General features: G+C 34.3%; 4 protein-coding genes across 4 annotated transcripts; 1 reads left to right on the top strand and 3 right to left on the bottom strand.

The window, feature by feature from the left end:
• Positions 1–352: 352 nt before the first annotated feature.
• LOC149908235 (uncharacterized) lies at positions 353–27,552 on the top strand. Its single transcript, XM_090101672.1, has 17 exons — positions 353–1,542; positions 3,124–3,332; positions 4,522–4,592; positions 4,865–5,078; positions 5,588–5,770; positions 20,355–20,489; positions 20,727–20,870; positions 21,127–21,234; positions 21,732–21,976; positions 22,310–22,496; positions 24,379–24,449; positions 24,533–25,009; positions 25,151–25,529; positions 25,612–25,714; positions 25,874–26,353; positions 26,760–26,887; positions 27,408–27,552. Exons 1-17 carry the CDS (start codon positions 734–736, stop codon positions 27,536–27,538), a joined length of 4,074 nt encoding a protein of 1,357 aa, XP_089957798.1. The 5' UTR covers positions 353–733; the 3' UTR covers positions 27,539–27,552.
• On the bottom strand, positions 9,496–15,580 carry LOC149908238 (uncharacterized). The gene is made up of 6 exons (XM_090102166.1): positions 15,532–15,580; positions 14,905–15,022; positions 14,462–14,585; positions 11,437–11,601; positions 10,929–11,024; positions 9,496–9,927 (listed from the first exon to the last, which is right to left on the bottom strand). The coding sequence occupies exons 1-6, from the start codon at positions 15,578–15,580 to the stop codon at positions 9,496–9,498; spliced, it is 984 nt and encodes a 327-aa protein (XP_089958292.1).
• LOC149908237 (uncharacterized) lies at positions 16,083–17,809 on the bottom strand. The gene is made up of 6 exons (XM_090102156.1): positions 17,679–17,809; positions 17,399–17,466; positions 17,003–17,109; positions 16,617–16,695; positions 16,414–16,476; positions 16,083–16,183 (listed from the first exon to the last, which is right to left on the bottom strand). The coding sequence occupies exons 1-6, from the start codon at positions 17,707–17,709 to the stop codon at positions 16,106–16,108; spliced, it is 426 nt and encodes a 141-aa protein (XP_089958282.1). The 5' UTR covers positions 17,710–17,809; the 3' UTR covers positions 16,083–16,105.
• Positions 18,079–20,214, bottom strand: LOC149908236 (uncharacterized). Its single transcript, XM_090102239.1, has 6 exons — positions 20,088–20,214; positions 19,913–19,986; positions 19,370–19,599; positions 18,986–19,064; positions 18,846–18,914; positions 18,079–18,458 (listed from the first exon to the last, which is right to left on the bottom strand). Exons 2-6 carry the CDS (start codon positions 19,961–19,963, stop codon positions 18,156–18,158), a joined length of 732 nt encoding a protein of 243 aa, XP_089958365.1. The 5' UTR covers positions 19,964–19,986; positions 20,088–20,214; the 3' UTR covers positions 18,079–18,155.
• Positions 27,553–27,984: the final 432 nt, after the last annotated feature.

Below are 27,984 nucleotides of genomic sequence, written 5' to 3'. Positions count from 1 at the left end.
AATATACACGTAAAAGCAAATATTATGAAAATTCTCCTAATGAAAAACTCATCGCTTTTACTTAACCAAAACCGAGACAGTAACACAACACGTTCATTTATATCCATTTTAAAAATATAGGTTAATGGGATTTCAGCTCGGAAGCATTAAGAAAATAGGTATAAATAATACTAATAATCTTGCAAAATTAGCGCTCTTTTAGCCTTTTATATAAGAGCTATTCTTCACCGACGTGTTAACTGAGGAAATTCTGGTTAAAAATATATTCACTTCGGAAATATTCGACAGTTTCCGCGTGCGAGAGAGCGCGGCCGCCCGCCTTACGAGCTGCGCGCGCGCCTGGGCGGCCACCGCTCTACCACTTCATTTTACTTTTTATTTTTTATTAATATTCCTCTTGTATAATCTATTTCCTTGTACTATTTAATTATTTAAATTACACATTTCTGTGTCATACGTATACAATAGTGATTTAAACATGAAACAGTGTTTAAAATAGTTTATTGAATTCTAAACATCGCTGCATAAAATGTGATCCGTGTGCCGGCTTACAGTGTCTATACCTATCGAGTGATTTATACAAACTGCGTTTTCGTGTGTACATTTTATTCCCAATATTATAAACAGATGCATCAATGAAAGATACATTCCATAGGGCTCAGCCCATCCCGCTGACAGACACGTGCGTTTATTTTCATGTATAAATAGCCGAGGCGAGACACTCTGATACACGATGACGTCACCGAAAGAAAGTAGTGACGTAATCAATTTTAAAGAAGAAAAGGCGAAGAGTCAGAAAGATTTATCTGATCTTCCTCCGCCTGGTGCGTCTTTACATAGAAGGCGGAGAGGTGAACCTCCCGCTACACTTTCTGTGAAATCACCGCAAACTCCATCCGATGCAGAGGGAAATTCCCCTTGCACAGCTGGTCCGAGTCCTGAAGAATCTTGGACGAATGATGAAACTGACGTGGAAGGGCTCTGCGATCGAATGCTACAAAGGCTAAAGGACAACGACGACCCGCTTTCGAAACGCAGCAAAGACGTCGCGCAGCGTACCAAAGACACGTGCGAAGCTCTGGACCAACTGGAAAAGCTTCTGCAACTTCTGGACCAGTTCGTTACATTAAAAGAGAAGAATAACCGTTTGATAAAACGTTTACGCGACGTGAACAATCTGAAGCAGCTTCACAACGCGTACAAACAAATAAATATAGAGAACGAGAAACTTAAAGATGAAAGTAGGGAAGTGGAGCTTATCAATGAGGCTTTAGAGTCGGAATTGGAGTGTGATTATGGTCAGGCTCTATTTGATTCGATGTTGGCTGGGGGGCGGAGTATGAAACGTTCGGGGTCCAAGTGGAAGGGTCACGGGAGGTTCGGAGGGTCGTTGTTGAGGAAACAAAGGTCCCGGTCAGCTGGAGGGGAGGACAGTGATGTTCCTCTGGGAATGCCGCTACGCAGGAGGTCAGATGGTATCTTCCCCAAGGAAGTTGAGAAATCAAAAGTGTCGAACTGGACAAGGGTGAAAGCTGCTTTTAGGTGAGTAACTACTTAAAATGCTACTTTAGGGTAAAATTTTTATTCATACAGACATTACAAGCGCAAGCTAGTAACATGTAGATTTGTAAAATATGGGTTAGTAAAACGGATAATATGTTGGACACCCAGATTAAAATTTGTGTACATTTTACACCATGTTTCTACCGAATTATTTCAGTTTTTGCGTGAAACAGTAATAAACACGGATTAATATTTATTCTACTAGGTTACATATATCATTTGTAATGTTTTTTCCTCTTAATTTAACAAAAAATAAGCTTTTAGTGTAATAAAACACCGTGTGATCTAGTTATTTACGAGGCAGGTGTAGATCTTCATCTAGTTTAGTAAATAGCCGTGTAAACAAGTAAATTGTTTACTGTATTTGATTGTAAACTACTTCTTTTACTTTTATGATATCTCCAAAAGTTTAAATGAAGTATGTTTTCTTTAAAAAGATTTATTTTTATTTTTATGTAATCAGGTGTGGTTTAGGTAATCTGTGTCTATAATAATTGATTATTATCTACATATTTAACTAATTACCATTTCTTAAAATGGAATTATCGTAGATGTGTGGTATAATATTATGTTTACTACAAATATGTACATACATTATTTATGAAAATTTAGATGTACAGTCTTATAGCTAATACTAATACCTATCTAGATTCAATATTTACTGTAGGCGTTACTATTCAATATTCATATATCTAGTATCTTCTCAAATATAAACAAATATCGATAGTTTTTTTCTTACAATATATCCTAATTTGTAGCATTAATGTAAGACTTTTGTTATTTAAGTTATTGCGATTTCATTGCTTTTAAAATGAGGTATAAAAAGTAAGTAGGTTTGCGGTATTTCTGCTATATAAATCTTTCAGCTTCGACTTTTATAGATTAGTGCTCCTCTTAATAAATTATTTAATAACGAAGGTAATGAAAGACATCTGGTTTTTATGATATTACTAGAAAATGTGTCGTTAAATATAAGTTTCATTGCATTTAATGAGTGATTTATCTCATACATGTTAACGCCCCCGACTTCATTCGCCATAAATTTATTTTAACTTTATAGGATAACACACATTTTTTTTGCAAAATCTTGTTTCGTTAATGTTAATCAACCATTTCAAGCAATCTACTAAAATTGTGAGAGGTTTCTAAAGCCAGTTTTGAACTAATACAGGCTTTAGTTTCCCCAAATACCTATACATATAAAATCTGTATTATTTTAAACCTGTTTTCAAAAAAGATTTTTTTCATTTTCATTTCGTAGATAAGCAGGGACAAACTAAAATAAAGACAAACTATTAAATATATAATAACTATAATTTTAATTGTATATTATACTGTTGTACTATGTATTATTTTAATAATAGCTCGCTTACCATATGCAATATACATACATTGTAGAAGCGATCTGTTTTATTACATTATGTTTTAAAATAAATATAAAGTAGAGGCCGCAATCAAAATGCGTTTTAAACATACCTATTTACTTATGTTATTTATTGACAACAACTTATCTTCTCTTGTAGAGATTGTAAACACAAATTTATTAATATTTATTAATAGATGGGAGAAAGCCCAATGGCCAGCATCCACCATCGGAGGCGTGGCAGCAGTGGCCGCTGGTGCCATGGTCGGTGCAGTGGCGCTCTCAGGGTCCACTCCATCATCAGGCCTCGCCAACCCGGAGCCGAGGGACTCCGCCAGCCTCACCCCGGGAAGTGCTGTGTCGCTCACACCTAATTCTTCTTGTGAAGAGTTGAGGCTGGATTCTGGTTAGTAGAAAGTAATATTATTGGAAAGAATCGGGTTTTTATTTGCTTTTAATATTGTTATAATTAAAAAAAATATATATTTAAGAAATAGAAAGATGACATGGACACCAAATAATTTTTAAAAATATTAGAGAGTTTTCATGATGCAATGAACGATCTTCCCTGTAAACATGAAGATAGTAGTAGTATTTGTCCCTATTTGGGACAAAATCCGTATTAGATATAGTTGTTGGAAAAAAGATTGAATCGAAACGGTAGTGAATTCATGAAGATTACTTACTACTTACCAAACCAAGATATTTCGAACTAGGTGGTACACATATTATTTTTTAGTATACCTAATTGTTTTATTTAGTTTCCAGACCTTTAATTCTGTAAACTTCAAATGAACATAGAGTTCCGCTAGAATTTAGTAATTACAGCTCTATCAATAATTCAAAATAACATTGTTGTACATGCTTTTGAAAATCTCATGAAAATCTATTCTCAAACGTGATTAGCAGAAATGGATATCCGCTCACTCAACTTTAACATTGTTGATAATACAATTTAATGTACGTTTGATCATAAAATCTTTGACAGAACTCTATAGACTGTTTGTCTGTATTTTTTTGCATAAAGGCATTTTTGATGAATCACTTTGATTTTCGGAGATGTAATATTGCTTACTAGATTTCCGCCCGCGGCTTCGCCCGCGTTTTCAAAGGAAAACCCGCATAGTTCCCGTTCCCGTGGGATTTCCGGGATAAAACCTATCCTATGTGTTAATCCAAGTTACCCTCTATATGTGTGCTAAATTTCATTGTAATCGGTTCAGTAGTTTTTACGTGAAAGAGTAACAAACATCCATACATCAATACATCCTTACAAACTTTCGCCTTTATAATAGTATTAAGATGTATGCTTATGTATGATTGCTATACTCGTAGGTTTAGTTGGTTTGTTCAAATTGGAGATAATCTAAAAAATCGTTCCTGTGAATAAAGTTGTTTGCACAGATAGGACCGTTCAATATACCAACTTGTCTGTTATAGTAAAAGTTTAGGATTTATTTTAAATTTATTCAAACAAGTAACGAAACAAAGTTACCTTAAAAATATAAGACTGTCTATTATATCTTAATTCTATTATTTGGGTTCGATAATAAAAATCCTTTATAGCAGATTATATCGATTCAATAACATTGCAGGTATGGGCAGAAAGAACGTGATTTTACGAATGTATGATCACGATAATACATTCCTACAGGCGCCTACACAAGTAAGTATAAGTAGTATCGTAGTATATACTAATAGTATTTAAAATTTGCTAACAGGGTATCATGGCACCAAGATAAACTATCTTTACTATAAATCTATTAACTTATTCATCTGTAACTTCTAAATGGTTATAAAGCGTATTCATGCGATTTAAATTTATATGATATTAAGCACTGAGTTCACGTTATTTACAGTGAAGTGTAGACTATAATTTTGCTGCCCATCTGCAGCAGTCCCGTCCTATTTCATAATTATTTTCACATTATTTAATAGGACGACAGTTCAACCTCCCCATCACCGAACAAGATGCACAAAAGCACATGGGGTAAGGTGGTGAACATAATCCAGACGCGGCGAGAATCAGTCAAGAAGAAGCGTCCACCCAAGTCCCCGGACGGCCCGGGTCGCCGGCGGTCCTTCAGCGACGGGGGGGATAGCGACGCGCCACCCGCGCTCACACTGACTATACCGTCTTCGGAGGAACTTGGTAAGGTTTAGAGAAATATCAGATAATAACAAAAAATATTAATGTGAATTCATCTGCTATGACTAAAATAAAGAAAATATTTTTTTGGTACCTACCTGAATATATTAATAAATATGTCTAGACATATTTTTTAGGTTTCCGGAAAATCTTTCTAGAAATGCCTTTAGACCAGTTAATTCAAATAGAAAAAGGATGATGATTAACGTGTTCTTGTCGAATTGTCTTCATTCCACCTCGTAACTTCACTCATGCCCCAAATTATAAAAAAAATCCGTTAACCAGTTCTTCGAAATCATTAAGCCACAAAATTTCGGGTCATTTGTAACAGGATGGCGATTCTACAGGGTTCTTAGTACGCAATGTCAAAAAGAAAAATGATGGTCAGAACGCTGATACCAGATACCTTAAGATACTATAACGTTTTATATTAGACAATCTTAACATAAAATATAAAATATTATAGTATCTTCACCGTGTGTGATGCGCATTAATCTTACAAAAACCTTTAGAATCCGAGGGCTCCCATCCGATCCTCCGCAAGCAGCGGTCCCTGGAGCTCGGAGCCCGACCCCCACAGCACAGACCCCCTCGCGACTCCAAGTGGACGAGGGTCAAACGAGCTTTCCTCACTTCAGCGTCAGCATCTGTTCCTTCGAGTCCGAGCCGACACTCTGCGTTCTTTACTGATGCAGGTAAGCTAAGAATATCGGTAACAAACTTAAAATGATGAATTGCTCTATATTTATTATTTAGGTCTCTACCTATGGGTTGATCATGTGACGATCAAAAGCTTTTTAAATATTCACAAAGCTTTAGCTAATTTTAATTATACCTATAACTATATTCTATTAGTAAAATGAAATTTTCTTACACAGTTTAATTCGTATAATCTCATATAATACAGTATATTTTATCAGAATCAAAAGCTTTAACGTAATTTTAGGTTAGAATTTTCTCAGTTTCAGTAATGTTTTTGGTAATGACGTAGCCTACGATAAACTTCGGTAGTAATATTCCTCACAATCGTTCATTATACTAAAATTACACATCAAATCCGAATCCGTAACAAAGACATAAGTAAACAATGGTTATATTTACTGCAATTACAAAATAATAAACTAAATATAACGTTTGATAGCGAGTATCCATGCCAAGGCTTCTAATGACGAACGTTGTAGCCATTGGTTACTAGATCCCACTTAAACCAATGACTAATGCTACCAGAATATCGAATAAACAGATTATGGAATATGATGCTATAAAAAACACGTTAACGTTTTTATTAATTTCCAATCAATATTACTGCTGTAATGTTTGAAGCCGCAAATAGTTTGGTAGAGTGTTTTTGGGAAAAATCCTGAGAGGAAAGTTTTAAAACTGTATTTTTTAATGTGAATTAGTTTAGCTGTGAGATACCAAGTTAGATGGTCCGAACATAAACAAAAAGACAACATTTTTAATACCTCCATGACCTTTTTTTATTCCGATCTTCCATAGCGCCCTTTTCCAAACGCGCTGGATAGTAAGTTTCCTGTTCTTTGTCAAAAATATTTACACATTGGTAATTTACCACGAGATCTAACCAATTCATCAAAAGCTTATCAAAAGTTATACTTCAAGAATTCACAAAAATATTACCTACTGATTAAATTAGTTAAAGAAAAAACCTGAGTTTGACTCATAACGGTAATTAATAAAAAAACATCTCAATAGCTGCTCAATTACTTGGAAAATGACAAATACATTTGCCCATACCCTAGAAAATGACGATCAGAATAACATCTTTGTTTGAATGAACTCGCCTGAATAAAATACTATTTGGCAAATTATTTCCCTCGGCCAATTGAAGTGTTATTGGCAGTAAAACTCATTGGAAGGGAAACGGTCACGTTACCTAATGGGATTTTCCTAGCTATTTAAATGACTTTGATTACAAACTAGCTGTTGCCCGCAGCTTCGCCTGCGTGGAAAAGATAAATTTTCATGGTACAAACTTTCATCCCCTATTTGATCCCCTTGGGGGATGAATTTTCTAAAATCCTTTCTTAGGGGACGCCTACGTTATGACATCTACCTGCACGCCAAATTTCAGCCCGATACGTCCAGTGGTTTGGGCTGTGCGTTGACAGATCACTATATCAGTCACCTTTGAGTTTTATATATATAGATTCCTTGAAAATAGTTAACTTCAAAGAAAGGTTCTGATACGCATGTTATTTATTAATATTTTAATCGATCTTTCGTACATTACTGAAATAACTGAATTTAACTATCGCATAAAGAGCTTTTCAGGTAATGAAGTCTAGTATCTAAATGTATCTTGAAATAGCACAATCAATCTAGACTGATTGTGTACACTAATGATTATACTTACCATATAAACTTTGTATTAAAATAGTGCTTTTAGCCTTCAAATCTATACTAATATTATAAAGCTGAAGAGTTTGTTTGTTTGTTGGTTTGAACGCGCTAATCTCGTGAACTACTCGTCTGATTTGAAAAATTCTTTCAGTGTTAGATATCCCATTTATTGATAGGCTATATATCATCGCGCTCAGAACAACAATAGTGTAGTATTGCGGATAAAACCGCGTAGCACAGCTAGTGCAAAATAAAATAGCATTAAATACAATGTAAGAACTTGCTAACGTTAAAACGTGCCCTGAGTTCGCCTTACTCATATATTTTGGATTAGCTCACGTTTATTTGATCCGGTTTCGTTTTAGAAAATCAATCTCACACATCATTATTTTACTGTTTCAACGGTACTGAATAAAGACTTACCAACGTTCCACGGATACAATGTAATTTCGATTACCTATTTTCTAATTTCTATAAACCCCGATCTCTTTGAAAACATTGTTTTGATGTGGTTTAAAATATCCAACGCAACTTTATCAGGTTTCTTTGTCTTCTTTTAAATAATTGCTCCACCAAATAAAGGGTTTCCACCGAAATCAGGTTTAGTTATGAGTCAATTTTAGTTTTGACAAATAATAGAAGATGGTAGTATGTATGGATTGATTTCGTCTGAGAATCGCTTTTTATCCAACTTCAAAATAATTTGCCATTAAAACGAAGCACAAACTTAGGAAACACAAACACGTAAACGAATCCAGGTACAATCAGTAAACTTTTATGACATAACTGGAGGGCAACAACCTATTGGTTTCAGACGCTTAATTAATTTTTCTGGTAGTCTGCCAACAAGTTATAGATGGCCACAGCCGGATGTCAAACCGAGTGTAATAAAATTATAATATTACTATTTAAATAGCACTCAAGATAATAGAAGTGTTATAGTCTATTCCTTAGGTCAATTCCATTTAAGATGATTTCATCAAGAAATGTCTATATTAGTTAGTTTATCTCTCACTATTCAAAGGTCAATCCATGGCGGAGACTATCATAAAAATCTTATCAAATTGTCCCAATACACAACATATTGTTGATTATCATAATAATACGAGAAAAAAATGGTTGACCGATGTCCTAGATAATTAGGCTACCCAGACCCACCTTAGCGATCAATTTTGTTCTTTATTCTAGTATTTCTATTTGAGTGACTAACAGCCGCACTCCGTTTATCAAAAGTCAGACACATTATTAAGGTTGATGCTACTCACTTTAAAGCAATTTTACCAGTCAGACATAAGTCACTCACGCCACGATCTTTTATATGTCTACTAGCTGTCCCAGCAAACGTTATTCTGCATTACTATTAGTATTATCACTTAGGCATTAGGTTATGAAAAATAGATGTTGGCCGATTCACAGATCTATCTAATAGGCACACAAAATTTCATGAGATTCGGTCCAGTCGTTTCGGTGGAGTATGGAAACTAACATTGAGACAAGAGCATTTTTTATATAATATATGGAAATATAAGTAGATTGATTTAAGATAGCATTATGGAAAGCCATGTATCAAGAAGTCAGTCAAATTGAAAGAAAATGAGTTTAACACATGTACCATTTTATATACCTACATAAAATAATAAATCCAAATCTCAGTAACGACACACCGTGACATGAATACTCTTCTTATAAGTGGATCAACGTATAAATAAAATATGCCAGGAAGTGATTCGCAGAACAAACGTACTACGTAATCCATTGCCAGCTGCGCACCAAAATGTTTACGATCCCGTGAAGAGAAAACGCAATGTAAACAACACTGTCTCCGGTACACATCGGGATTCGTTATGACCTCTTTTCGTAATACCATTAAACCTATGTATGACTAGATATAACCGCCAATCCGGTCAAGATTGCCACATTAGTTTAGTAGGGTTTAATTCCTTCATTTTGACATCCGGCAGATGTATTAGGATCAAGAAGTACTTTTAAGTGATTGGTATTTTACAATAATAAAATAATTTGTTTATTTAACAATAATAATTAGCCATAATTATAATTAAACATCTTTATTATCTACATCATTTAGAATCAAATTGTTATCAATATTATTCAAATCCTTGTGCAGTTTTTTCAGCTTAACTTTTAAGTTATCGAAATTCGTAGCACTATCTTTTTTTAACATTCGTCTCAACAAATCCTGCACATCTTTAACATTGGTTTCATTAGCTGTTTTATTATGCTTTTCTATATCAAGAACTGTAGCGTTGTTTTCAGCGATGTAATTATTAACTTCAATGAAAGTTAGGTTTTTGTATGCGCAGTCTTGTATATCTTTGACGATATCCATAGCTTCAGTTTCTATAGCCTTAACGACTTCGATAAGACAAGCTTCGTGCATTGCTCCGTGGGCCATTTGTTTCGTCAAATCTACAACACCTTCAATTAATTTCCCAGTTATTTCCATCATGGTTGATTTGATGACAGGTGACTGTAATGTGAAGTATTTTTATGAGACACTCGGGTTGTTAGTTGTGATGAATGCGTTAATTAAATGAAAACAACATTTCATGCCAGTTGGACATAGATAAAATCGTGGTGTATAATTTATTCGCTTTAATCTAAAAAGCAATTAAGAAAATGATATATTCGAAGGTTTCATGACAGAATGTAAAGGAAAGACTAAAACTGTAAAATATAGTAAGTATAGTACATAAGGAATCATAAAGAAAAATCTAATCTGCTAGCCATACAAAGAACTCTAATAATTAATGTTCTATTTTTTTCAGAAAGGAATACTTTTGCTAAAATCCCTTTTTTTTGTTGATCATGTGCTGTATGCCTGTCCTAGCAATGGTGATTAATTAATATTACACTTTTGAAAAGTGCTTTTAAAACTAAATCTATTTGAACTAAGATATTCTTGAGATTGAGTTCAATAGCTATTTTCACAGAATATTAATAAAATATCTAATCAAACAATTTCACGGATCGTGTAGGCCGATATTTTACACATAACAGCCGGATGTGAGTAATTTTGTTTCGAAGTTTTCAAATATTTTCTCTTTGGCTCGAAACCTGTTCGCCTTTATGCTTCTGGTTATTGTCCAATGAAAATATTACTGTTTATAAACACTTATACTTTTCCTTAAATACAATTGCTCACTAAGAAGGAATTTGAAACGTTTACAGAATAATTTAATGAGAAAATTTAATTCATTTCGTAATTTTTATCATTCTCGTTTTAAGTATGATTACTCAATACTTAACACTGATCTACGAATCTGATAACAAAGCAAAAATTATTTTTAATTAATCGACTTCTTATTTCGTAAAATAACATGGCAATATATAAATAATATGTGTATTCCTTTGAACACCTACCATTTCCTCCTGTCATAGTATTATAAGAAAAACGATCTATGAATACGAAAAATTGTCTACCACTCTACATTTCTTAAAAAAAATTCACATTGGCCTAAAATCGCAAACCTTGGATATGACGCATTTGACGACCTTCTTCAAGGAGTCATGCTCGTGGCCGCAGACTTTCAGCAGCCCATAAATTTCACTCTTTTGTTCGTTAATCTGAAATTATGTGTACTGTCTTTTAACTAGTGCCAGGTAAATAGATTGTGTAAATGAAAAACACTCAATTTCATGTGATAATTTGTCACTTTTAAATAGCACTAAATTCCTAAGAGATGTCTCTTGTACGAGCATTAGTTTATGAGTATGCAAAAGAACAGAAAAATCTTTAAACAAATGAGCACATATTGCGGGAACTTTGATCAGACATCTGTAATTAAAACATTTCTTGCCACACTGAAAAGCAATCAAGGAAATCCTTCAAAAGTGAAATATCTTCCCAAAAATGTATAGATTTTTGTATATTGTATACGTATAGAGTTTAACAAACAATCCGATCGATGAAACTGAAACAGTCACAGAAAATGAAACAGTCCAATCGATGACAAGTCAATAATTAAAAAAAAAATACCGGTTTCACCCGTTCCTTAATCATGGTCTTCAAACCTACAACATTCCTCACAGCCTGCGAAGGGTCCTGTCCGATCAGAGCATACCCACACACGACCATCTGATGAAGAGCCTTCTCTGCCAATGCTGTAGTCACATTCTGTTTCTCAGACAGACATTTATTGACCTGGAATTTGATGTAAATTTATCTGCGACTTTAACATGAGGTGTAAATGCTTTTCAGAAGTTTCGCTTATCGATTTTACGAAAGTAGGTGATCAATCTCTTGCGCCATACATCGTGTCTATTTTTAACTTCCTTGAAATTAGAATTCAGTTCGTCTTTACTATGAAGAGCGATACATAGGACAAATTTAAAATAATTTGTTTCAAGAAATATACGTAGTAGGCCAGTGGAAATTAACATTAAATTCGCAAAGCACGATGTAGATTTGAATTTTTGGTATGTTGTTTGGATCAGCTAGGGTGATGTAAATCCCAATTTGCAACTTCGAAAAAGTTGTGCTCGCTGCGCACCACGTGATAAACTGCGAAAATTTTGGACTTTTTTCACTTTTTGCTCTAAAAGTCATAAACTATGCGTTTCCGACAAGTATGATTCAGTACATAAATTAAGGTTATTAAATTTGCAACAATTTAAGCCTAACCGCAGCTCTCTAAACCTTAAAACGACTAAACTGTGGCCATTCGAAGATGGTTCATTTTTCCCGAAATATTGAAATTTTTAGTTTTGCTCCCGTTTGAAGCAAAATATTGGCAAAAACCGCTCGTTCTATGAGAAGTTCGTATAATAAAGTTGTAGTGCATTTAATTTTCTTTCATAAGAGCATAGAACAAAGTCTGTGAGACAAATATTTCACACACAATATCTGAAAAACAAAAAGAAGGTAGAAATAGATTTTTAAAGAATTGAAACTGAGAGCATATAAAATCATAAAAAGAATAATACTTTTTCATTTGCAGGATAGGTAATTAACAAAATTACAAAATTTGGAAAAGTAGGAAAAAAGATTATACGCAAATAATAAACTGCGAAAATTTTGGACTTTTTTCACTTTTTGCTCTAAAAGTCATAAACTATGCGTTTCCGACAAGTATCATTCAGTACATAAATTAAGGTTATTAAATTTGCAACAATTTAAGCCTAATTAAAGCTCTCTAAATCTTATAGCGACTAAACTGTGGCCATTCGAAGATGGTTCATTTTTCCCGAAATATTGAAATTTTTAGTTTTGCTCCCGTTTGAAGCAAAATATTGGCAAAAACCGCTCGTTCTATGAGAAGGTCGTATAATAAAGTTGTAGTGCATTTAATTTTCTTTCATTAGAGCATAGAACAAAGTCTGTGAGACAAATAGTTCACTCACAATATCTGAAAAACAAAAAGAAGGTAGAAATAGATTTTTAAAGAATTGAAACTGAGGGCATATAAAATCATAAAAAGGATAATACTTTTTCATTTGCAGTATAAGTAATTAACAAAATTACAAAGCTAATTAAATTTGCAACAATTTAAGCCAAACCGCAGCTCTCTAAACCTTATAACAACTAAGCTGTGGCCTTTCAAAGATAGTCAGTTTTTCCCGAAAATTTCAAATTTTTAGTTTTGCTCCCGTTTGAACCAAAATATTGGCAAAAACCGCTCGTTCTATGAGAAAGTCGTTTAATAAAGTTGTAGTGCATTTAATTTTCTTTCATGAGAGCATAGAACAAAGTCTGTGAGACAAATAGTTCACTCACAATATCTGAAAAACAAAAAGAAGGTAGAAATAGATTTTTAAAGAATTGAAACTGAGGGCGTATAAAATCATAAAAAGGATAATACTTTTTCATTTGCAGGATAGGTAATTAACAAAATTAAATTTTCTACAACTTTATTTTATGACCTTCTCATAGAACGAGCGGTTTTGCCAATATTTTGGTTCAAACGGGAGCAAAACTAAAAATTTGAAAATTTCGGGAAAAACTGACTATCTTTGAAAGGCCACAGCTTAGTTGTTATATGGTTTAGAGAGCTGCGGTTAGGCTTAAATTGTTGCAAATTTAATTATCTTTGTAATTTTGTTAATTACCTATCCTGCAAATGAAAAAGTATTATCCTTTTTATGATTTTATATGCCCTCAGTTTCAATTCTTTAAAAATCTATTTCTACCTTCTTTTTGTTTTTCAGATATTGTGAGTGAACTATTTGTCTCACAGACTTTGTTCTATGCTCTTATGAAAGAAAATTAAATGCACTACAACTTTATTATACGAACTTCTCATAGAACGAGCGGTTTTTGCCAATATTTTGCTTCAAACGGGAGCAAAACTAAAAATTTCAATATTTCGGGAAAAATGAACCATCTTCGAATGGCCACAGTTTAGTCGTTATAAGGTTTAGAGAGCTGCGGTTAGGCTTAAATTGTTGCAAATTTAATAACCTTAATTTATGTACTGAATCATACTTGTCGGAAACGCATAGTTTATGACTTTTAGAGCAAAAAGTGAAAAAAGTCCAAAATTTTCGCAGTTTATCACGTGGTGCGCAGCGAGCACAACTTTTTCGAAGTTGCAAATTGGGATTTACATCACCCTAACTGATCCAAACAACATACCAAAAATTCAAATCTACATCGTCCTTTGCGAATTTAGGGTTTTTTAGTGTCGATTTCTACTGGCCTATAGTGTTAACAGAAAATTTTAACCAAGTTTTTGTAGATCTCGAAAAACTCTATCGCCATTTATATCAGATTTAATAACATTACCTTTCCTGTAGGTTTTGTTTTTTTCCTGGTTTAATATTTTATTTATAATTAAACGGGCTGCTCCCCGCGGTTTCACCCCCGTGGCTCCGCTCCTGTTGGTCGTAGCGTGATGATATATGCCTATAACCTTCCTCAATAAATGAGCTTTCTAACACCGAAAGAATTTTTTAAATCGGAACAGTAGTTCCCGAGATTAGCGCGTTCAAACAAACAAACAAACAATCAAACAAACAAACAAACTCTTCAGCTTTATAATATTAGTATAGATATGTAGACATACCTCTTCCTCTCCATGACTTTTAATGATGTCCATCATGGTTTGCAACTCTATCAGTTTACTTTGAATGTGCTGGGTTCCATTTTGGAGGAGTAGTCTTATTTTTATCAAAACCATGTCCACAGATCTACCAATCAAAATTTAATGCCAAGAAAAAAATGAACCCGCTTTTTGCCTTACACAATGTTCCTACATTTTATTATTCGTATACCTAACTATAAAAACGTTGTAGTCGCTTTGCATATAAATGAAAAAACAGTACTTTTGAATCTTAAGGTTTTTACACCTTCACACTCTTCGTGAGTAACTATATTTCTTGGCCTAATAAAGGCTCAAAATTATAAACCTTCTTAACCTAATCACGTCAATTTATTCTTCTTAAAGTTCAGTATGTAAAATTGAATCAAATCAACAAACAACAAATTTAGCATTATTTTTTACTTTACCTTTCTAAATCAACTTGAAACTTCCTCTCAATGCTCTGCACCAGGTCGTTACTCAGCTTTTGGGTTATTTCATCTTCTATTACTTTGTCTACATCGTCTTTTGCCACTTTTGCATTTACTAGCTAAATATAATGATTACTTTTATTTTTTCTAATCAAAATTATTTAGTTAATTAGTACCTGTCTAATTCAACAAACTGGAAATCCATACTAATATTATAAATGCGAAAGTAACTCTGTCTGTCTGTCTGTTACTCAATCACGCCTAACTACTGAACCAATTTGCATGAAATTTGGTATGGAGATATTTTGATACCCGAGAAAGGACATAGGCTACCTTTTATTGCGAAATATGTACCACGGGCGAAGCCGGGGCGGACCACTAGTAACTGATAAATCAAGAGTACTATAAATTCCTACTCTTGGTAGTTTTAGATTTAATTAAATATCGTACTTATCCAAATTAAATGGATTAAGAAAATGTCTGAATGTAAGTTAAACAGTTTTCTATCGATAAGATATTTTGACGCGCTCGTAACCTTTATATTATAGGTCGTAACCTTTAACCAAAAATCTAATTAATCAAATGTAACCCACTTAATTAGAAAATAAAAATACAATCGGATACTCGCCAAAGCAACCGCAGACATCACATAGAGCGAATTCTTCAAACGCATAGCTAGGTGCTAAAATAGTTGAACGAAAATAACTAGATATTTCTGTATCAAATGATAGGCCACTTGTTTACGATAAAACCACCGTAAAAACTATTTTATGGCTTATTGGAGTGCGATTATGTAATTTTAACAGAGCCGTCGGGAATTTTATTGTGCATTCCAATATAATTCGGATATTTTATAGAAATATTGATATTTCTGCAGCGCACTTGCAAGACATTATTATTTGAGTCAAAAGTTTTGCATTTTGCTCAATATTGTTTTATTTATTCATTGCTATTGCTATTACCTAAATATATTTTTATTTTATGCTCCTCAATACTTAAAAAGGTGTTAAAAGAACAGTATGTAACAAATAAAAAAAAATGGTACGGTCTTGGTACAGTACTTGGTGTTCAATGTAATCTCAATTAAATAAAACATCACAATAATATTCCAACAGCACTTTATTCAAGCAATAATTACAATATTTATACAACAATTTACTTCACCTAACATCACTATTTCACAATATTTCTCTTTGCATCATTTTATTTTGCATTTACTTCTTAAACATCTGCAAGATCGATGGCGGTGCTCTTTCTTGTTTGGGTCATCTTTTTCCTATAAAAAGATACAAAAAATAGCCTTACATAATTTTATACACTGTTGTGTATTTCGAGTTTCAGCAAAATTATGACCATTTTAAATTTAATATTCATAATGGTTTTTACCAGTTTTTACTTAGGTAAAAAAAAAACATTTTAAAATCAGATTTCATGGTAGCAATTAGGGTTTATTTTGGTGATATATTTTAATTTCAATCTCGAAATCAATATTAAAAAAATACTCACATCAAAACAGCACACAGAACGACACAAATCTTTTCCGTCTATCTTCTCTAAAAATGTGTAAAACTGAAAGAAAAACATGAAATACTTCTTATCTGGATAATAACTAATTATAAGTGCAAAAATATAATTGAGAAGCAATTATTTTTTATATAATGTATCGTAATATTATAAAAAATAACACTTTTTTCACTTATCATACTCACCCTCAATTTGGCTTCATATAGAAGATCCACAAATATTGAAATAAAAAACTCTATTAGCTCTAGGAGTTTATGACATAATCTGAAAATAAATGAATAAATTATTTCACTAGTACCTACTCATAATCATTTAATTGATAATATCTCGCTCTGTAAAATTTGTAAACCATTATATATTTCACGTTTTAATGGGCCCTCTACACAATGGGCAGCGTTGGCCGCGTAGAGGCAATCACGATAGACCGGCCGTCATTGTAGATGTTTAGGTATTCATAGTCGCCGCGGCCGTAATGGCAAACATCGACGATCATTTGTTGGACAAACGCTCTCGTTTGTGAAGAGGGACCCATTATATAATAATGAATCCACATTAAAACCAAACAACTCACTTTACGGCTATCAAGTACAAATCACAAATACAACACATCGCCAATCGTTGGTCCTTCGAGTTGTGTCTCGTAGCACAGTGTACTTCTGGATCACCGAGTGGTAAATACTGGAAATTTAACGGGTTTAAACCAATATTAGTTTAAAACTTACCCTTAATGAAACATGATGATTAAGGTTCGAAATAAAGCTCTACAAATGTAAAAAATGGAAGGAACACAGATATTACTAAATACTACTTATATAAAGTTTTACAAATCAAAGATATTTCAAATAAGCACCTCTATATTTCTATATGATACATGTATATATTGTAAGTTAAAGTGGACGATATTTATGAGCTATTTCTATTTGACGAATGACGAATATGCGACTCTATCACAACACAAAAAAATTACCAAAACAAAAATGGCTACCAGCACGAATAGTGTGGCTTTTACAATGCACAATATTGGACAACGAACATCTGGAAACAAGAAGAAACAGAAATATGTTTTATATGTAGAACAAGAGTCAACAACCAATTCCAACTCTTCAGAACGTTGAAGATTGCATCAGATCGTAGATTTATTTATTGAAACTAACTATTTACAGTCACAAATTCATCAAATTCGCACTTGAACAAAGAGGCGGACTTTCTCATTTATAATATTAGTACTTATGCTATGTATCATTTACCTTTGGGCATAACACATCTCGGTGCCTCCATAATTTCATCAGAAATTTCTACAGGACATTTGTTTTCATGTAATCCATTTGATTAATGGTTATTTACTTGAATAAATTTTGCGTCGAAATGTATAAATTTGTCGTTTCTGGCGTTGGTTAGACGTTTGTGACATTGCCAGTTTTTAATATTTGTTGTGAAAATAGCAAAGGAACAGGAATTTCAGGAAAAGGGTGAATTATTATTATCATAAACTTATAAAATGATTATCAAATTATTTTTAGCCGTTCAGTTATCAGAAAGAGAAGTGTGTACTAATATTATAAAAAAAACTGATATAATTAGTAATAAATAAAAACAAGAGGTAGGTATATTTAAAAGATGCATTTATTTAATAAATAAATTTTACACAAATCATGATTAAATACTATAGTGTACTGAAAAAGTATTTCTTGTCCCTAATAAAACAGTCAAAACCAATAAATAGTCTACATTTTTTTCGCTTTTGGGCAGTGCTTCATACAAGTAAATCCTTGTTCAATACATTTAGAACACTGTTTACGATGAGCAGATGATCCAGGACTTTCTATTATATTTGAAATGCTATCATTTTCTCTATTTCTAAGATTATCATTATCCTCAATCGTCTCCATTCTTTCTTCTGTGCAATTTGATTTTTGTCTTTGAAGAATAGACTTCATAAATTTCATTCGACTTTCACTCTTTTTCGCGCTTGTTTGTTCCCCAAAAGTTATGTTTTGTGATGAATCTAGTTGTTTCGAACACAGGAGCTGAAAATTCACGATTTTATCACTGTTATAGCTTTATCAAATTATTACTTAGAAATACAATGAAATAATGCAATCATGAGAGAAAAATTATTTGTTAAATCAATGTTTTAGAGGAAAAGAAAATAAAAAATAAAAAAGACGGGTTGCACTCCGGGAGTGCCAGCAGAAGTGAAAACTTGATTATTAACGTTGAGCATGTTTGATATTTTGGAATGGTATCCGTCTTACGCTTTTTCGATCAGGTCACGTGTCCTGACGCGAGTTTAAGATTTTATACCCATTACAGAAAAAGTGCTCAACGCCGCTAAAGAGGTTTTCACTTCAAAAATACACACAATTCAACAACTACGAATCAATTAGGTACATACTGAATAATCAAATGATTACCTGAGCTTGCCTTTGACAAGACATACCACAGGTACTCACTTGGGAGAAGTTTTCAAAAACATTACTCAGCTGAAAACAAAATCAATATATCAATACTTACATTAATAACGTTATATCAACTAAATATCTGAAATGAATACCGTTTGTATGAAGCTGTAGTAATAGCTAGATAAAACTTCCAATACTCCAGTATATATGGACGTAACCGGGCGGCATGTGCTGTAAAGAATTTTCCTTGGTTTAAAAAATACATAACTAGTTACAATGTGTGATAAACCTGCTTCTGCACCGGGCTTCGCCCGTGTTGTATCGTGAAAGAATACTGTTTTAAGCTAGCTGTACAACAGTGAAAATCATCATGTATTACGAAATCACCAATCATATATTGGGTACTACGTTTTATTTAGGAATACAAACATTTGGTAAGGTAGACACGTAAAAAAAATTAATAATTGTTCGTTTAGGATGCGTTAATTACCCAGAAAAACGTATAAAAATCTTGCAAAATCAGCACTATCACTCACCTTAAAAAGTTATCAATGAGAGCGCATGGACACGTATCACAGACGCAAAAGTTCCTATGGGAGGGCCTTTGGCTCGCATACGGTCCCTGTGTACTCGTCCCTGGGCCCTGCAGCCCACTGAGGCCAGAGAAACTGCTGTATTCACTCTGCCTACATCCCAGTCGACAACTGCCTGACCATATCTGTCGAATGGCTGATGCTGTGGCTGTAAACTCTCCGTTATGATTTATCTGGAATAGATAATAGATTTTAGTATTCTTTTGTATCAATTTTTAGCTAACAGTTTTCAATAATTATGCATATCTGTGTTAATTGTTCGATAACAGTCAACAATAATTTGCATAGTTCGTGATTATGTTTGATGATGTAAAAGTTATTCCGCTAGGCAGTATCCGAAATCCAACTTTCAATCAGCAGATACGGTCGCAGTAACAGAAGTCTATCTATGGTTTTCTATTGAAAATGGGTTCATTCTATAAAATTGTCCTTTAGAATAAGACGCAGATCACCGTCTCTGTTATAGAATGATCTAAATTTACATACGTATGCATAAATAAGAAACAGGAGCAAAAATAACAGCAAAATTATGATCATTTGTTGGCTTCTGTTTCCACCTCCTGGAAAGTTATGAAAGAGATTTATTCAGATGATTTCATAATTATTCAAAATACCGTGATATTATGAAAACATTATTAATTTATATTTATATTAAACTCACATTTTTTCTTTAATTATACGTTAATATTATGCAACACATATATTAATAATATAATTTTTTTATTTTGTAAACTGAAAACGCTGAATTTGACATAATCATGATGAATTCAAATGACAGAATAATTTTTACATAGCCCCTTAGCATAGCCCTATCATAGAATTCAAAAACATGGATGACTTTTTGAAAAATTGTAAATTTATAATGATAAATTTTTAAATATTGAGATAATAATCGATACAAGTTGCACTAAATACGTATTATTTTCAGAAACAGAAGGGCTGAGCAGTGGTTGTGAAGCTACTGGAGTGCGGGAAGAAATTGCGAGAAATTATGCGGCGCTCCAGTCTCGTCTCACTAGAGAGTTCTCTGATAGGCACCCGGGGAAGGGTGTGGACACACGAGGTTAGGACTCACAAGCCGTGTTAACAGAATCAGATTTTAACGTGTGTCCTACACATAATGTCGTGACTAAACCTAACTATTTTAATAACATCCTCTTGTTTTATGTAAAATGTGATACAAATGGGAAATCTTCATGCAGTAAACCTAATGCCATAGCCATGCCTATCCATGTTTTTTGAACAGAATTTAAAACACGTCAGACTTACTCTTATTCAAGTATTTTTATTATTATTTTAGGAGCTCGTCCAGTGGCAACAGAGGATCAGCTTTCAGCCGATTTCCACAAGAAGCTGACAGAATGGCAACGCATGAAGGGTGCGAGGCAACCCCCTCCTATCCCGGCGAGACAGGACCTCAGCGAGGACTTTCTGAAGAGATGGGGTAGATATATTTAGATCTTTTGGTATTGCATTAGACCTTTATTCCATCAACTTATGCAAACAAATAACTCTATAAATTTTACTGCGTTTAGTTTTCTGGCAAACTTATGTGATTCCATTATTGTATTGTCTTTGATTAACTTACTTTTCTGGACAGTCCTCTCATTTTTTGTTTGGATGAGTTACTCGTCATCGTGCAGCAATCATATTCAAACGAATCTACGTACTAAAATATCGATGAAAACTTTTAATTTCAGATGCTTGGACTCGGATGAAAGAAACGAATTCGGTTCCCGCTTGGGAAGAAGAGGCGAAACCAGATGAAGTTTTGGTGCAAACGTCGACTGGGCTCTTTAAATTTCAAGGTAAAGATGAACTCTATACAAGATATGTAGTTATCAAATCAGATAGATTGTTTTTAATATTATTCACTCAGCGGAATAAATTTTATGTTATGATTTGTATATCCGGAGATAATAGTCTAGAGAGTGATATAGGTTACTTTTTACCACGGTGTAACATCTGATTTCCATTACATTTCCTTTGACCAAGTAGGTAGAAATGCGGAGCATGTAAAGTACTAAAATCTACACAATTTTCTTCAATATCAAATTCATCATAACCTTTCTACCATCTTATAAACTACTAGCTGCTCCGCGCGGTTTCACCCCCGTGGCTCCACCCCTGTAGCGTGATGATATATAGCCTATAACTTTCCTCGATAAACGGGCTATCTAACACTGAAAAAATTTTTCAAATCGGACCAGTAGTTCCCGAGATTAGCGCGTTCAAACAAACAAACAAACTCTTCAGCTTTATAATATTAGTATAGATTCATATAGATCTTCCAAATTTTCATTAGGTATATCGCGGTCATTCACGCGCAAGTTGCACGAGTGGGAGAAGTCCCGCGGCATCGCGCCCGAAGCCTCCACCTCAGCGCTGCTCCAAGCGGCGCGCGCGCGCGGCCCCGCCCCCGCGCTCACCCGCGCGCAGAGCGACGGCAGTGTGGGCCCGGCGCTCGCGGCCGGCGGACGTGTGCACGCGAGCAGCTTGAGCGTGAATGATGCGGATGATCTAGAGTCGGATTATGAGAGGGACCATTTGGTTAGTAGGGTTTTGGGTGGAATGATTTCAAATTGAGAGGTTTCTATTTTAATTGGCAAATCTATTTTTCTATAATATCTGAAAAACAATTATGCTGTATATTAATGGTAAAAAATAAATAAATTTGATACTTTTAAAATTGCAATACATATTTGTAAAATTTGATTTTGATTATGAGGCTTTATGAAAAGGGTAGTTCCAAATTTAGTTGGCTAGATATGTATTTCTAACATTATTTCAAAATATAGTTCTCTAGTAACAATTGATTATTTTTGGAAAAAACAAAATTTGTCAAATACCATTCCCTAAAATATACAATTATTTCTCATATAGCTGAGCAGCGACAACAGCCGCGGAGCCGTGATAGTAGAAGTGGAAGCAGAAGAAGTGTGCACCGCAGCGCCTCTGGTGGCGGTGTCGCCCCTCGCGGCGCCGCACACGCCGGTGTACACGTACGGGCCGGCGGAGCGCCCGCTCACCGGGAGCGCCGCGCGCGCCGCCGCGCTGCCGCAGGCTGCCGGTGAGCTGTGCCAACAAACATTTATTTATTCAAATAGCTGTGCCCCGATTTACCCGCATTGATCCGCTCCTATCGGTCTTAGCGTGATGATATATAGCCTATAGCCTTCCTCGATAAATCTACTATATAAAAATAAGTCAGGTTTTCTTTTCTGACGCTAACTCCAGAACGCACGAACCGATTTCCACGGTTTTGCATTCGTTGGAAAGGTCTCGGGCTCCGTGAGGTTTATAGCTAAGAAAAGGTGTCTCTGGTAGCGAAACGGAGTTCGCCCGGTTTTCTAGTGGGCTATATAACACAAAAATTATTTTTTCAAATTGGACCCGTAATTGACAACATTTCATTTTTTATAAGGCCATGAAAGAAAAAAACCGTTTCTTTGTTTTGCTCTTGCGATTACAGAAAAAAAAATATTTTATTTTTTAATCGCATATTTTAAGAGAAATTAAATAAAAACGATAAATGTGATGATGACGTCATACATACGGAGGAATAAAAATACGCCTTAGCCTAATTTAAAAAAAGCTAAAAAAAAAACTATCACTGACATTTACAGGGTATGGCATGTGTCAAATTTCATATTAATGTAATTTTTGTGAATTATTCATGTAAACAAACTTTTAAATCGTGTTATTGTGTTTTGGTTTTCTAATTTAATCTCATTAGCGTGATGTTTGTTTGATTGGAGTTGGACCAATTCATTTATATTATACAAATAGTGCCTATACCTATAGTGTTCATAATTTTCTTGAAATAAAAGACTTTGTTTACTTACTAAAAGTTGTATTTATTTAACACTTTCCAACGTTTTTGGGATAGTATGTATATTTGTTTCCCAGAAATTTTCAATAGGCTTAACAAATCCTGCATAAAGTCATCATCATCAGTACTTGTGAATAAGTTTATTTTGTTTAAAATTTGGATTAGCAAATAATAAACAACAATATTTACAAAGCTTGACGAATCAAAGTGACAAATGTGCCAAAATGTCAACTGCCAAGATTTTTTTTAATTTATACTAGGTATGTGGCAAAGGAAAAAATGTATTCCTCCGTATGTATGACGTCATTTGGCGCTTACGACATTTTAGAATGAGATGATTTTAAAACTCAAAAAGATGAATGAAAACTTCCATATTTAGAAAAAGCAAAAAATACGTGTATCATAATTTTTGATCTAGTTTTCATTAAAATAAAAAAATAAGTAGCTTAAAATTTTGAAATGTTGTCAATTCTTGAAATAAGCGTGTTAAAACAAACAAACTCTTCAGCTTTATAATATTAGTATAGATTAGACTTCTTCTAGAAGCACTTGAATCGTCACATATTTTTAACATGGCCGGCCTGCACGGCCGGTTGTAGGCTGAAGGTAAGGTTACTTTTGTGGTAATTTGTACTACTGAACGAAATAACTTCGATAACGCTACAAAATCATTAAATAGGGCTGGACGTTTCTGTAATACTCGTTTTGATTTGTAACAACTTTGATTTCTTTGACAATCAAGATTTAAACTCTCTATCAATTGGATAGCATTACACCAGGCGAAAGGTGAGGCTTTTTTATCATAGATAGGCAGACGTTAGATGACAGTCCCACAGACCACCTGATGAAAAGTCATGACAAGGTAGTAAATCACGCCTACTTAGATAGTAATTACTGTTAATCAGCCTCTTGAAAGTATCCATATGCGAAGAAGTATGAAATGAACTATTGACAAAAATACTCACAATTGATAGGGATACTTTTCAAAATAGGAAGTAAGAAAAGAACTCAATGTTGATTGGACTTTGAAATATTATAATAAAAGGAGTGTTTAAATATCACATGCAAATTATAAATTTATGTTAAACATGAAATGTTAAATTAACATCAAATATTACAGTGATTTCAGATCCAGGGCCAATAATATTGAGGGATCAAAGTGTAACGAAAACAAAAAGTAGTCGCGAACAGGTATCTTATTACTTAATATATAACTATTTATTCTTTAATTTTATCGTAAAATTAGCAATATTTTCATTCACCACGTCTTACAGATCAAAATAACCGAAAAAACATCAAGACGAAGAATTTCTAGACAGACGAGTATCGAAGAAGATGCCAAATTCATCAGACAGACAATAGAAGAAATAGAGAGAGGGTCTCGTTGTAAAGAAAGTGTTAGTCCAGAAACCGAAAAGCAGGAGAATTATGAAAGAGAAGCGACAATAAGTAAAAGTATAAGTGTGAAGAATCTCAAACAATTTGAGGCGAAAGAGATAAAAATAATTAAAGATTGCAGCGATGATACCAGAGAAGATAAACGTAAAGAAATAGATAAAAGCAATGGAAAAAAGAAAACAAAATCTAGAGCCCGATTAGAAAGGGAACAATCGAAACCTTCTGAAAGTGATACCGAGCCAGAAGTAGACACAGTGACGGTTGAAATACCGCGACGTAAGAAAAGACCACGTAGACCTTCAGAAAGACCGAGAACTCCACCAACGTCACTTCATTCTGATTCAGAAGGTGAAGTAAGTATGTGTATTTTTAACATTTTACAAAAACATTTCAGAACATCGTCGCTTATACCGTCGCAAGCAACATTAAATTAAATCAAAGTTAAAATGAGGATTTTTCTTCAAATAACTTCAATTTTCTTTCGTTAATTTCAGGTTTTTGTTCTAAAAATTAAAACCCAAGAAGTCCGTGAAAAATCACCAGAAGTAATAGTTAAGACCACACGCAAAATATTCTCTCCCGTTGTACGCAGCGGCGAGACCATACCCAGAGCAGTTATACCCGTAGATGTAGAAGATTTACCAGAAGTAAGAAATGAAAAGCCTGTAAAAAAGCCTGACCATGATTCTAAGGTATCCTTACAATCGAAAGGATCTGCCAAAGGTTCAGGTGACCTGCAAGATGATGAGAGACCAAAGACAAGACCACCTCTCCCGACATCACCGTCTTCTCAGAGGAAACCTCCTTCGAAAGAGACAGCACCGTCGATAAGGATCATGATTCAGAGATATAATAAGAAAATTAATGAAGAAGGCAAGTTCTTAAGTGATAATTTATTTAAAATTTGTCTTACATACAGTAAGTATTCTAATTTTTTGATTTTAACTAATTTTAGGGCCAGCATCAGGTGGAAGTAGTGGAAATACCTCTCCAGCCTGGAGATCTCCGAAATCTGAACGGAGAAGACCACCAGATATGCCTGTAGGCGTTAATATAAGGTTAGTAAATTAACGTATTTAACTGATTAAGTTATTACGTTTATACTTTATACGTTAATATATCTTTTTTTTTTAAATAATAACAAAATACTTTATAATATTCGCACACATTAGTATTAGTAGCTGCTTAGATTTATTAATTTTTCCATATTTTTTCAGAAACAACCCATTCCTCGAGCGAGAAGTGCAAAAATCGGCGAGCGCGTGTCAACTATCGAGACGAGATCAGACCTCTGTAGACAAATGTCTGACACCAATACAACCAACTTCAGAAGGAGTCCTTAAATCCCACAGCGCTAACACCTTACATCCTGAAGTAGAAGCAATAGATCCTATAACTAGTGAAAACAGCCAAGAAAACATACCACAGACCTTACCAATAGAGGAGAAAATTGTGCCGAAACCAGAAGAAATAGTTCGAACAGAATCAGACTCAATGATTCCAGAATTTTCCAGAATCATCGAGAATCCTGTGTACTTTGCTCGATCGATTTCAGAATTTGAAGAGAGCTCGGTTACTACAAGACTGTCGGAAAGAGCGGCAAAGATAAGGGAAGCTAGAGAGAGGTTTCTTTCCTCACCGCCGCCTATGAGGAGGGAAGGGACTAGTTCTGCGAGCGATTTGAGGCCGGGTGATAGGTAATATATTATATAACCCTTTTATGTTCGAGAAAAATTATGTGCCCATGAATTATCAATGTGAATCTGTTTGTCTGCTACCTAGTTTTGACTTTGTCCGAGTAATCAGGGATAAAAACAAAATTAAACATATCCCGAGTGACATGGGCAATAATGTAGTGATCCTGTAGTTTCGAAGCATATTCATAAAAAATTAACAAACGAACAATCCAATTTTTCAAAACAAAACATATCTACGTTGCGAATTGTCCTCCTCTCGTTTTTAAGAACGTTCGGTCCATCCCATTTTAAACTATATCAAAGATATTTAAATATACATATTTAAATATACCTACCTTTATAGGATCGTAAACGTTTCTTACAGTGTTTATTTATTTACGCAATACTTCTATAATATTTTGACTAGGTCAAGTCGCGTAAGCTGCGAAAGTGACGTGACGGAGGCGGGCGAAGCGAGCGAAGCGGCGCTCGGCCGCAGCGCCTCCACCGGCATGGTCAACATCGACCGCGACTCGTGGCAGAGACTGGCGCAAAGTAACTATATAACGTTTCCTTTACTTTCCATTTAGATTTAAAAGAGTTAATTTATTGTTAAATAATGTTCTCTTATTCCCAAATACAAAAATGCATCGACTTCACTTTTCCAATTAGATATTTCGAGGATTTTATATACTACTAGCGGTCCGCCCCGGCTTCGCCCGTGGTACATATTTACGTTTTCTCTACATAAGAACCATCCTCGTACTTCAAGGAATATAATCAAAAAAGAATTATCGAAATCGGTCCAGCCGTTCTCAAGTTATGCGCTTACCAACACATTTTGGGATTCATTTTTATATTATAGAAGATTCAATTAACGAGGATAGACCTTTACGTGTCAATTTCAGAATTTTTTTTGGCATATCAATAATGGTTTATTTTATTTGTCTCTGACATCAAATTTCAATATTTTTCCTTACTCGTATTAGTGATCAAAATGCTCTATACTGATTTTCAATTATCAATCATCAATTTACTCTATCAATAAAACCTAAATTAATAATGTATTCCCCAGCATGTTCCCGCTCGCGGCCCCGCTCGCGCTTCAGCCTGGCGCGGCTGGCGGCCAAGCTGCGCCGCAAGGAGGACGGAGCGGTGGCGCGGCTGTGTCGACAGAGCTTACTCGTTCACTTGCGGAAACAATAAATATTTATCACTTCTTTGTTGTTTTATTTTATTCATACTCGCAGGACACTTCCAAAATGGTCATTATATATCCTTACGACCGGACCTTACTAATAAAAAGTTAAACAATAGATAAATTTCTACCATTTTCTACCATAGCTGTGTCCTGCCCTTGCTCACATGAAATGTCAACCATAAAAACAAGACAGGTTATTGCAATAACTAATCCATTGCATTGCAATGGGTGACATTTTATTAGTAAGACCGTTAGTTAATTATTTCTAACTAGCTGCTCCGCGCGGTTTCACCCCCGTGGCTCCTCCCCTGTTGGTCGTAGCGTGATGATATATAGCCTATAACCTTCCTCGATAAATGGGCTATCTAACACCGAAAGAATTTTACAAATCGGACCAGTAGTTCCCGAGATTAGCGCGTTCAAACAAACAAACAAACAAACTCTTCAGCTT

This window comes from Colias eurytheme, chromosome 5 (genome assembly GCF_061535395.1).
Source record: "Colias eurytheme isolate Ceu_HAF_F1 chromosome 5, ilColEury1 Martin Lab GWU primary, whole genome shotgun sequence".
NCBI lineage: Eukaryota > Metazoa > Arthropoda > Insecta > Lepidoptera > Pieridae > Colias > Colias eurytheme.
This window is presented reverse-complemented; position numbering and strand designations above follow the sequence as displayed.

Coding starts and splice junctions, on each gene's coding strand:
- LOC149908235 (XM_090101672.1), top strand. CDS start 734: ATGACGTCACCGAAAGAAAGTAGTGACGTAATCAATTTTAAAGAAGAA. Junction 5,771..20,354: donor TGCGTTCTTTACTGATGCAG/GTAAGCTAAGAA, acceptor TATTATTTTCAG/AAACAGAAGGGCTGAGCAGT. Junction 22,497..24,378: donor CGCGCTGCCGCAGGCTGCCG/GTGAGCTGTGCC, acceptor CAAATATTACAG/TGATTTCAGATCCAGGGCCA.
- LOC149908238 (XM_090102166.1), bottom strand. CDS start 15,580: ATGCGTTTGAAGAATTCGCTCTATGTGATGTCTGCGGTTGCTTTGGCG. Junction 11,025..11,436: donor TTAAGGAACGGGTGAAACCG/GTATTTTTTTTT, acceptor ACATAATTTCAG/ATTAACGAACAAAAGAGTGA. Junction 9,928..10,928: donor TCAAATGCGTCATATCCAAG/GTTTGCGATTTT, acceptor TTCACATTACAG/TCACCTGTCATCAAATCAAC.
- LOC149908237 (XM_090102156.1), bottom strand. CDS start 17,709: ATGGAGGCACCGAGATGTGTTATGCCCAAAG. Junction 16,696..17,002: donor TTGTACTTGATAGCCGTAAA/GTGAGTTGTTTG, acceptor ATTTATTTTCAG/ATTATGTCATAAACTCCTAG. Junction 16,477..16,616: donor TATATGAAGCCAAATTGAGG/GTGAGTATGATA, acceptor TTTTTCTTTCAG/TTTTACACATTTTTAGAGAA.
- LOC149908236 (XM_090102239.1), bottom strand. CDS start 19,963: ATGATCATAATTTTGCTGTTATTTTTGCTCCTGTTTCTTATTTATGCA. Junction 19,600..19,912: donor TGTTTCTTATTTATGCATAC/GTATGTAAATTT, acceptor TATCTATTCCAG/ATAAATCATAACGGAGAGTT. Junction 18,915..18,985: donor ACTACAGCTTCATACAAACG/GTATTCATTTCA, acceptor TTTTGTTTTCAG/CTGAGTAATGTTTTTGAAAA.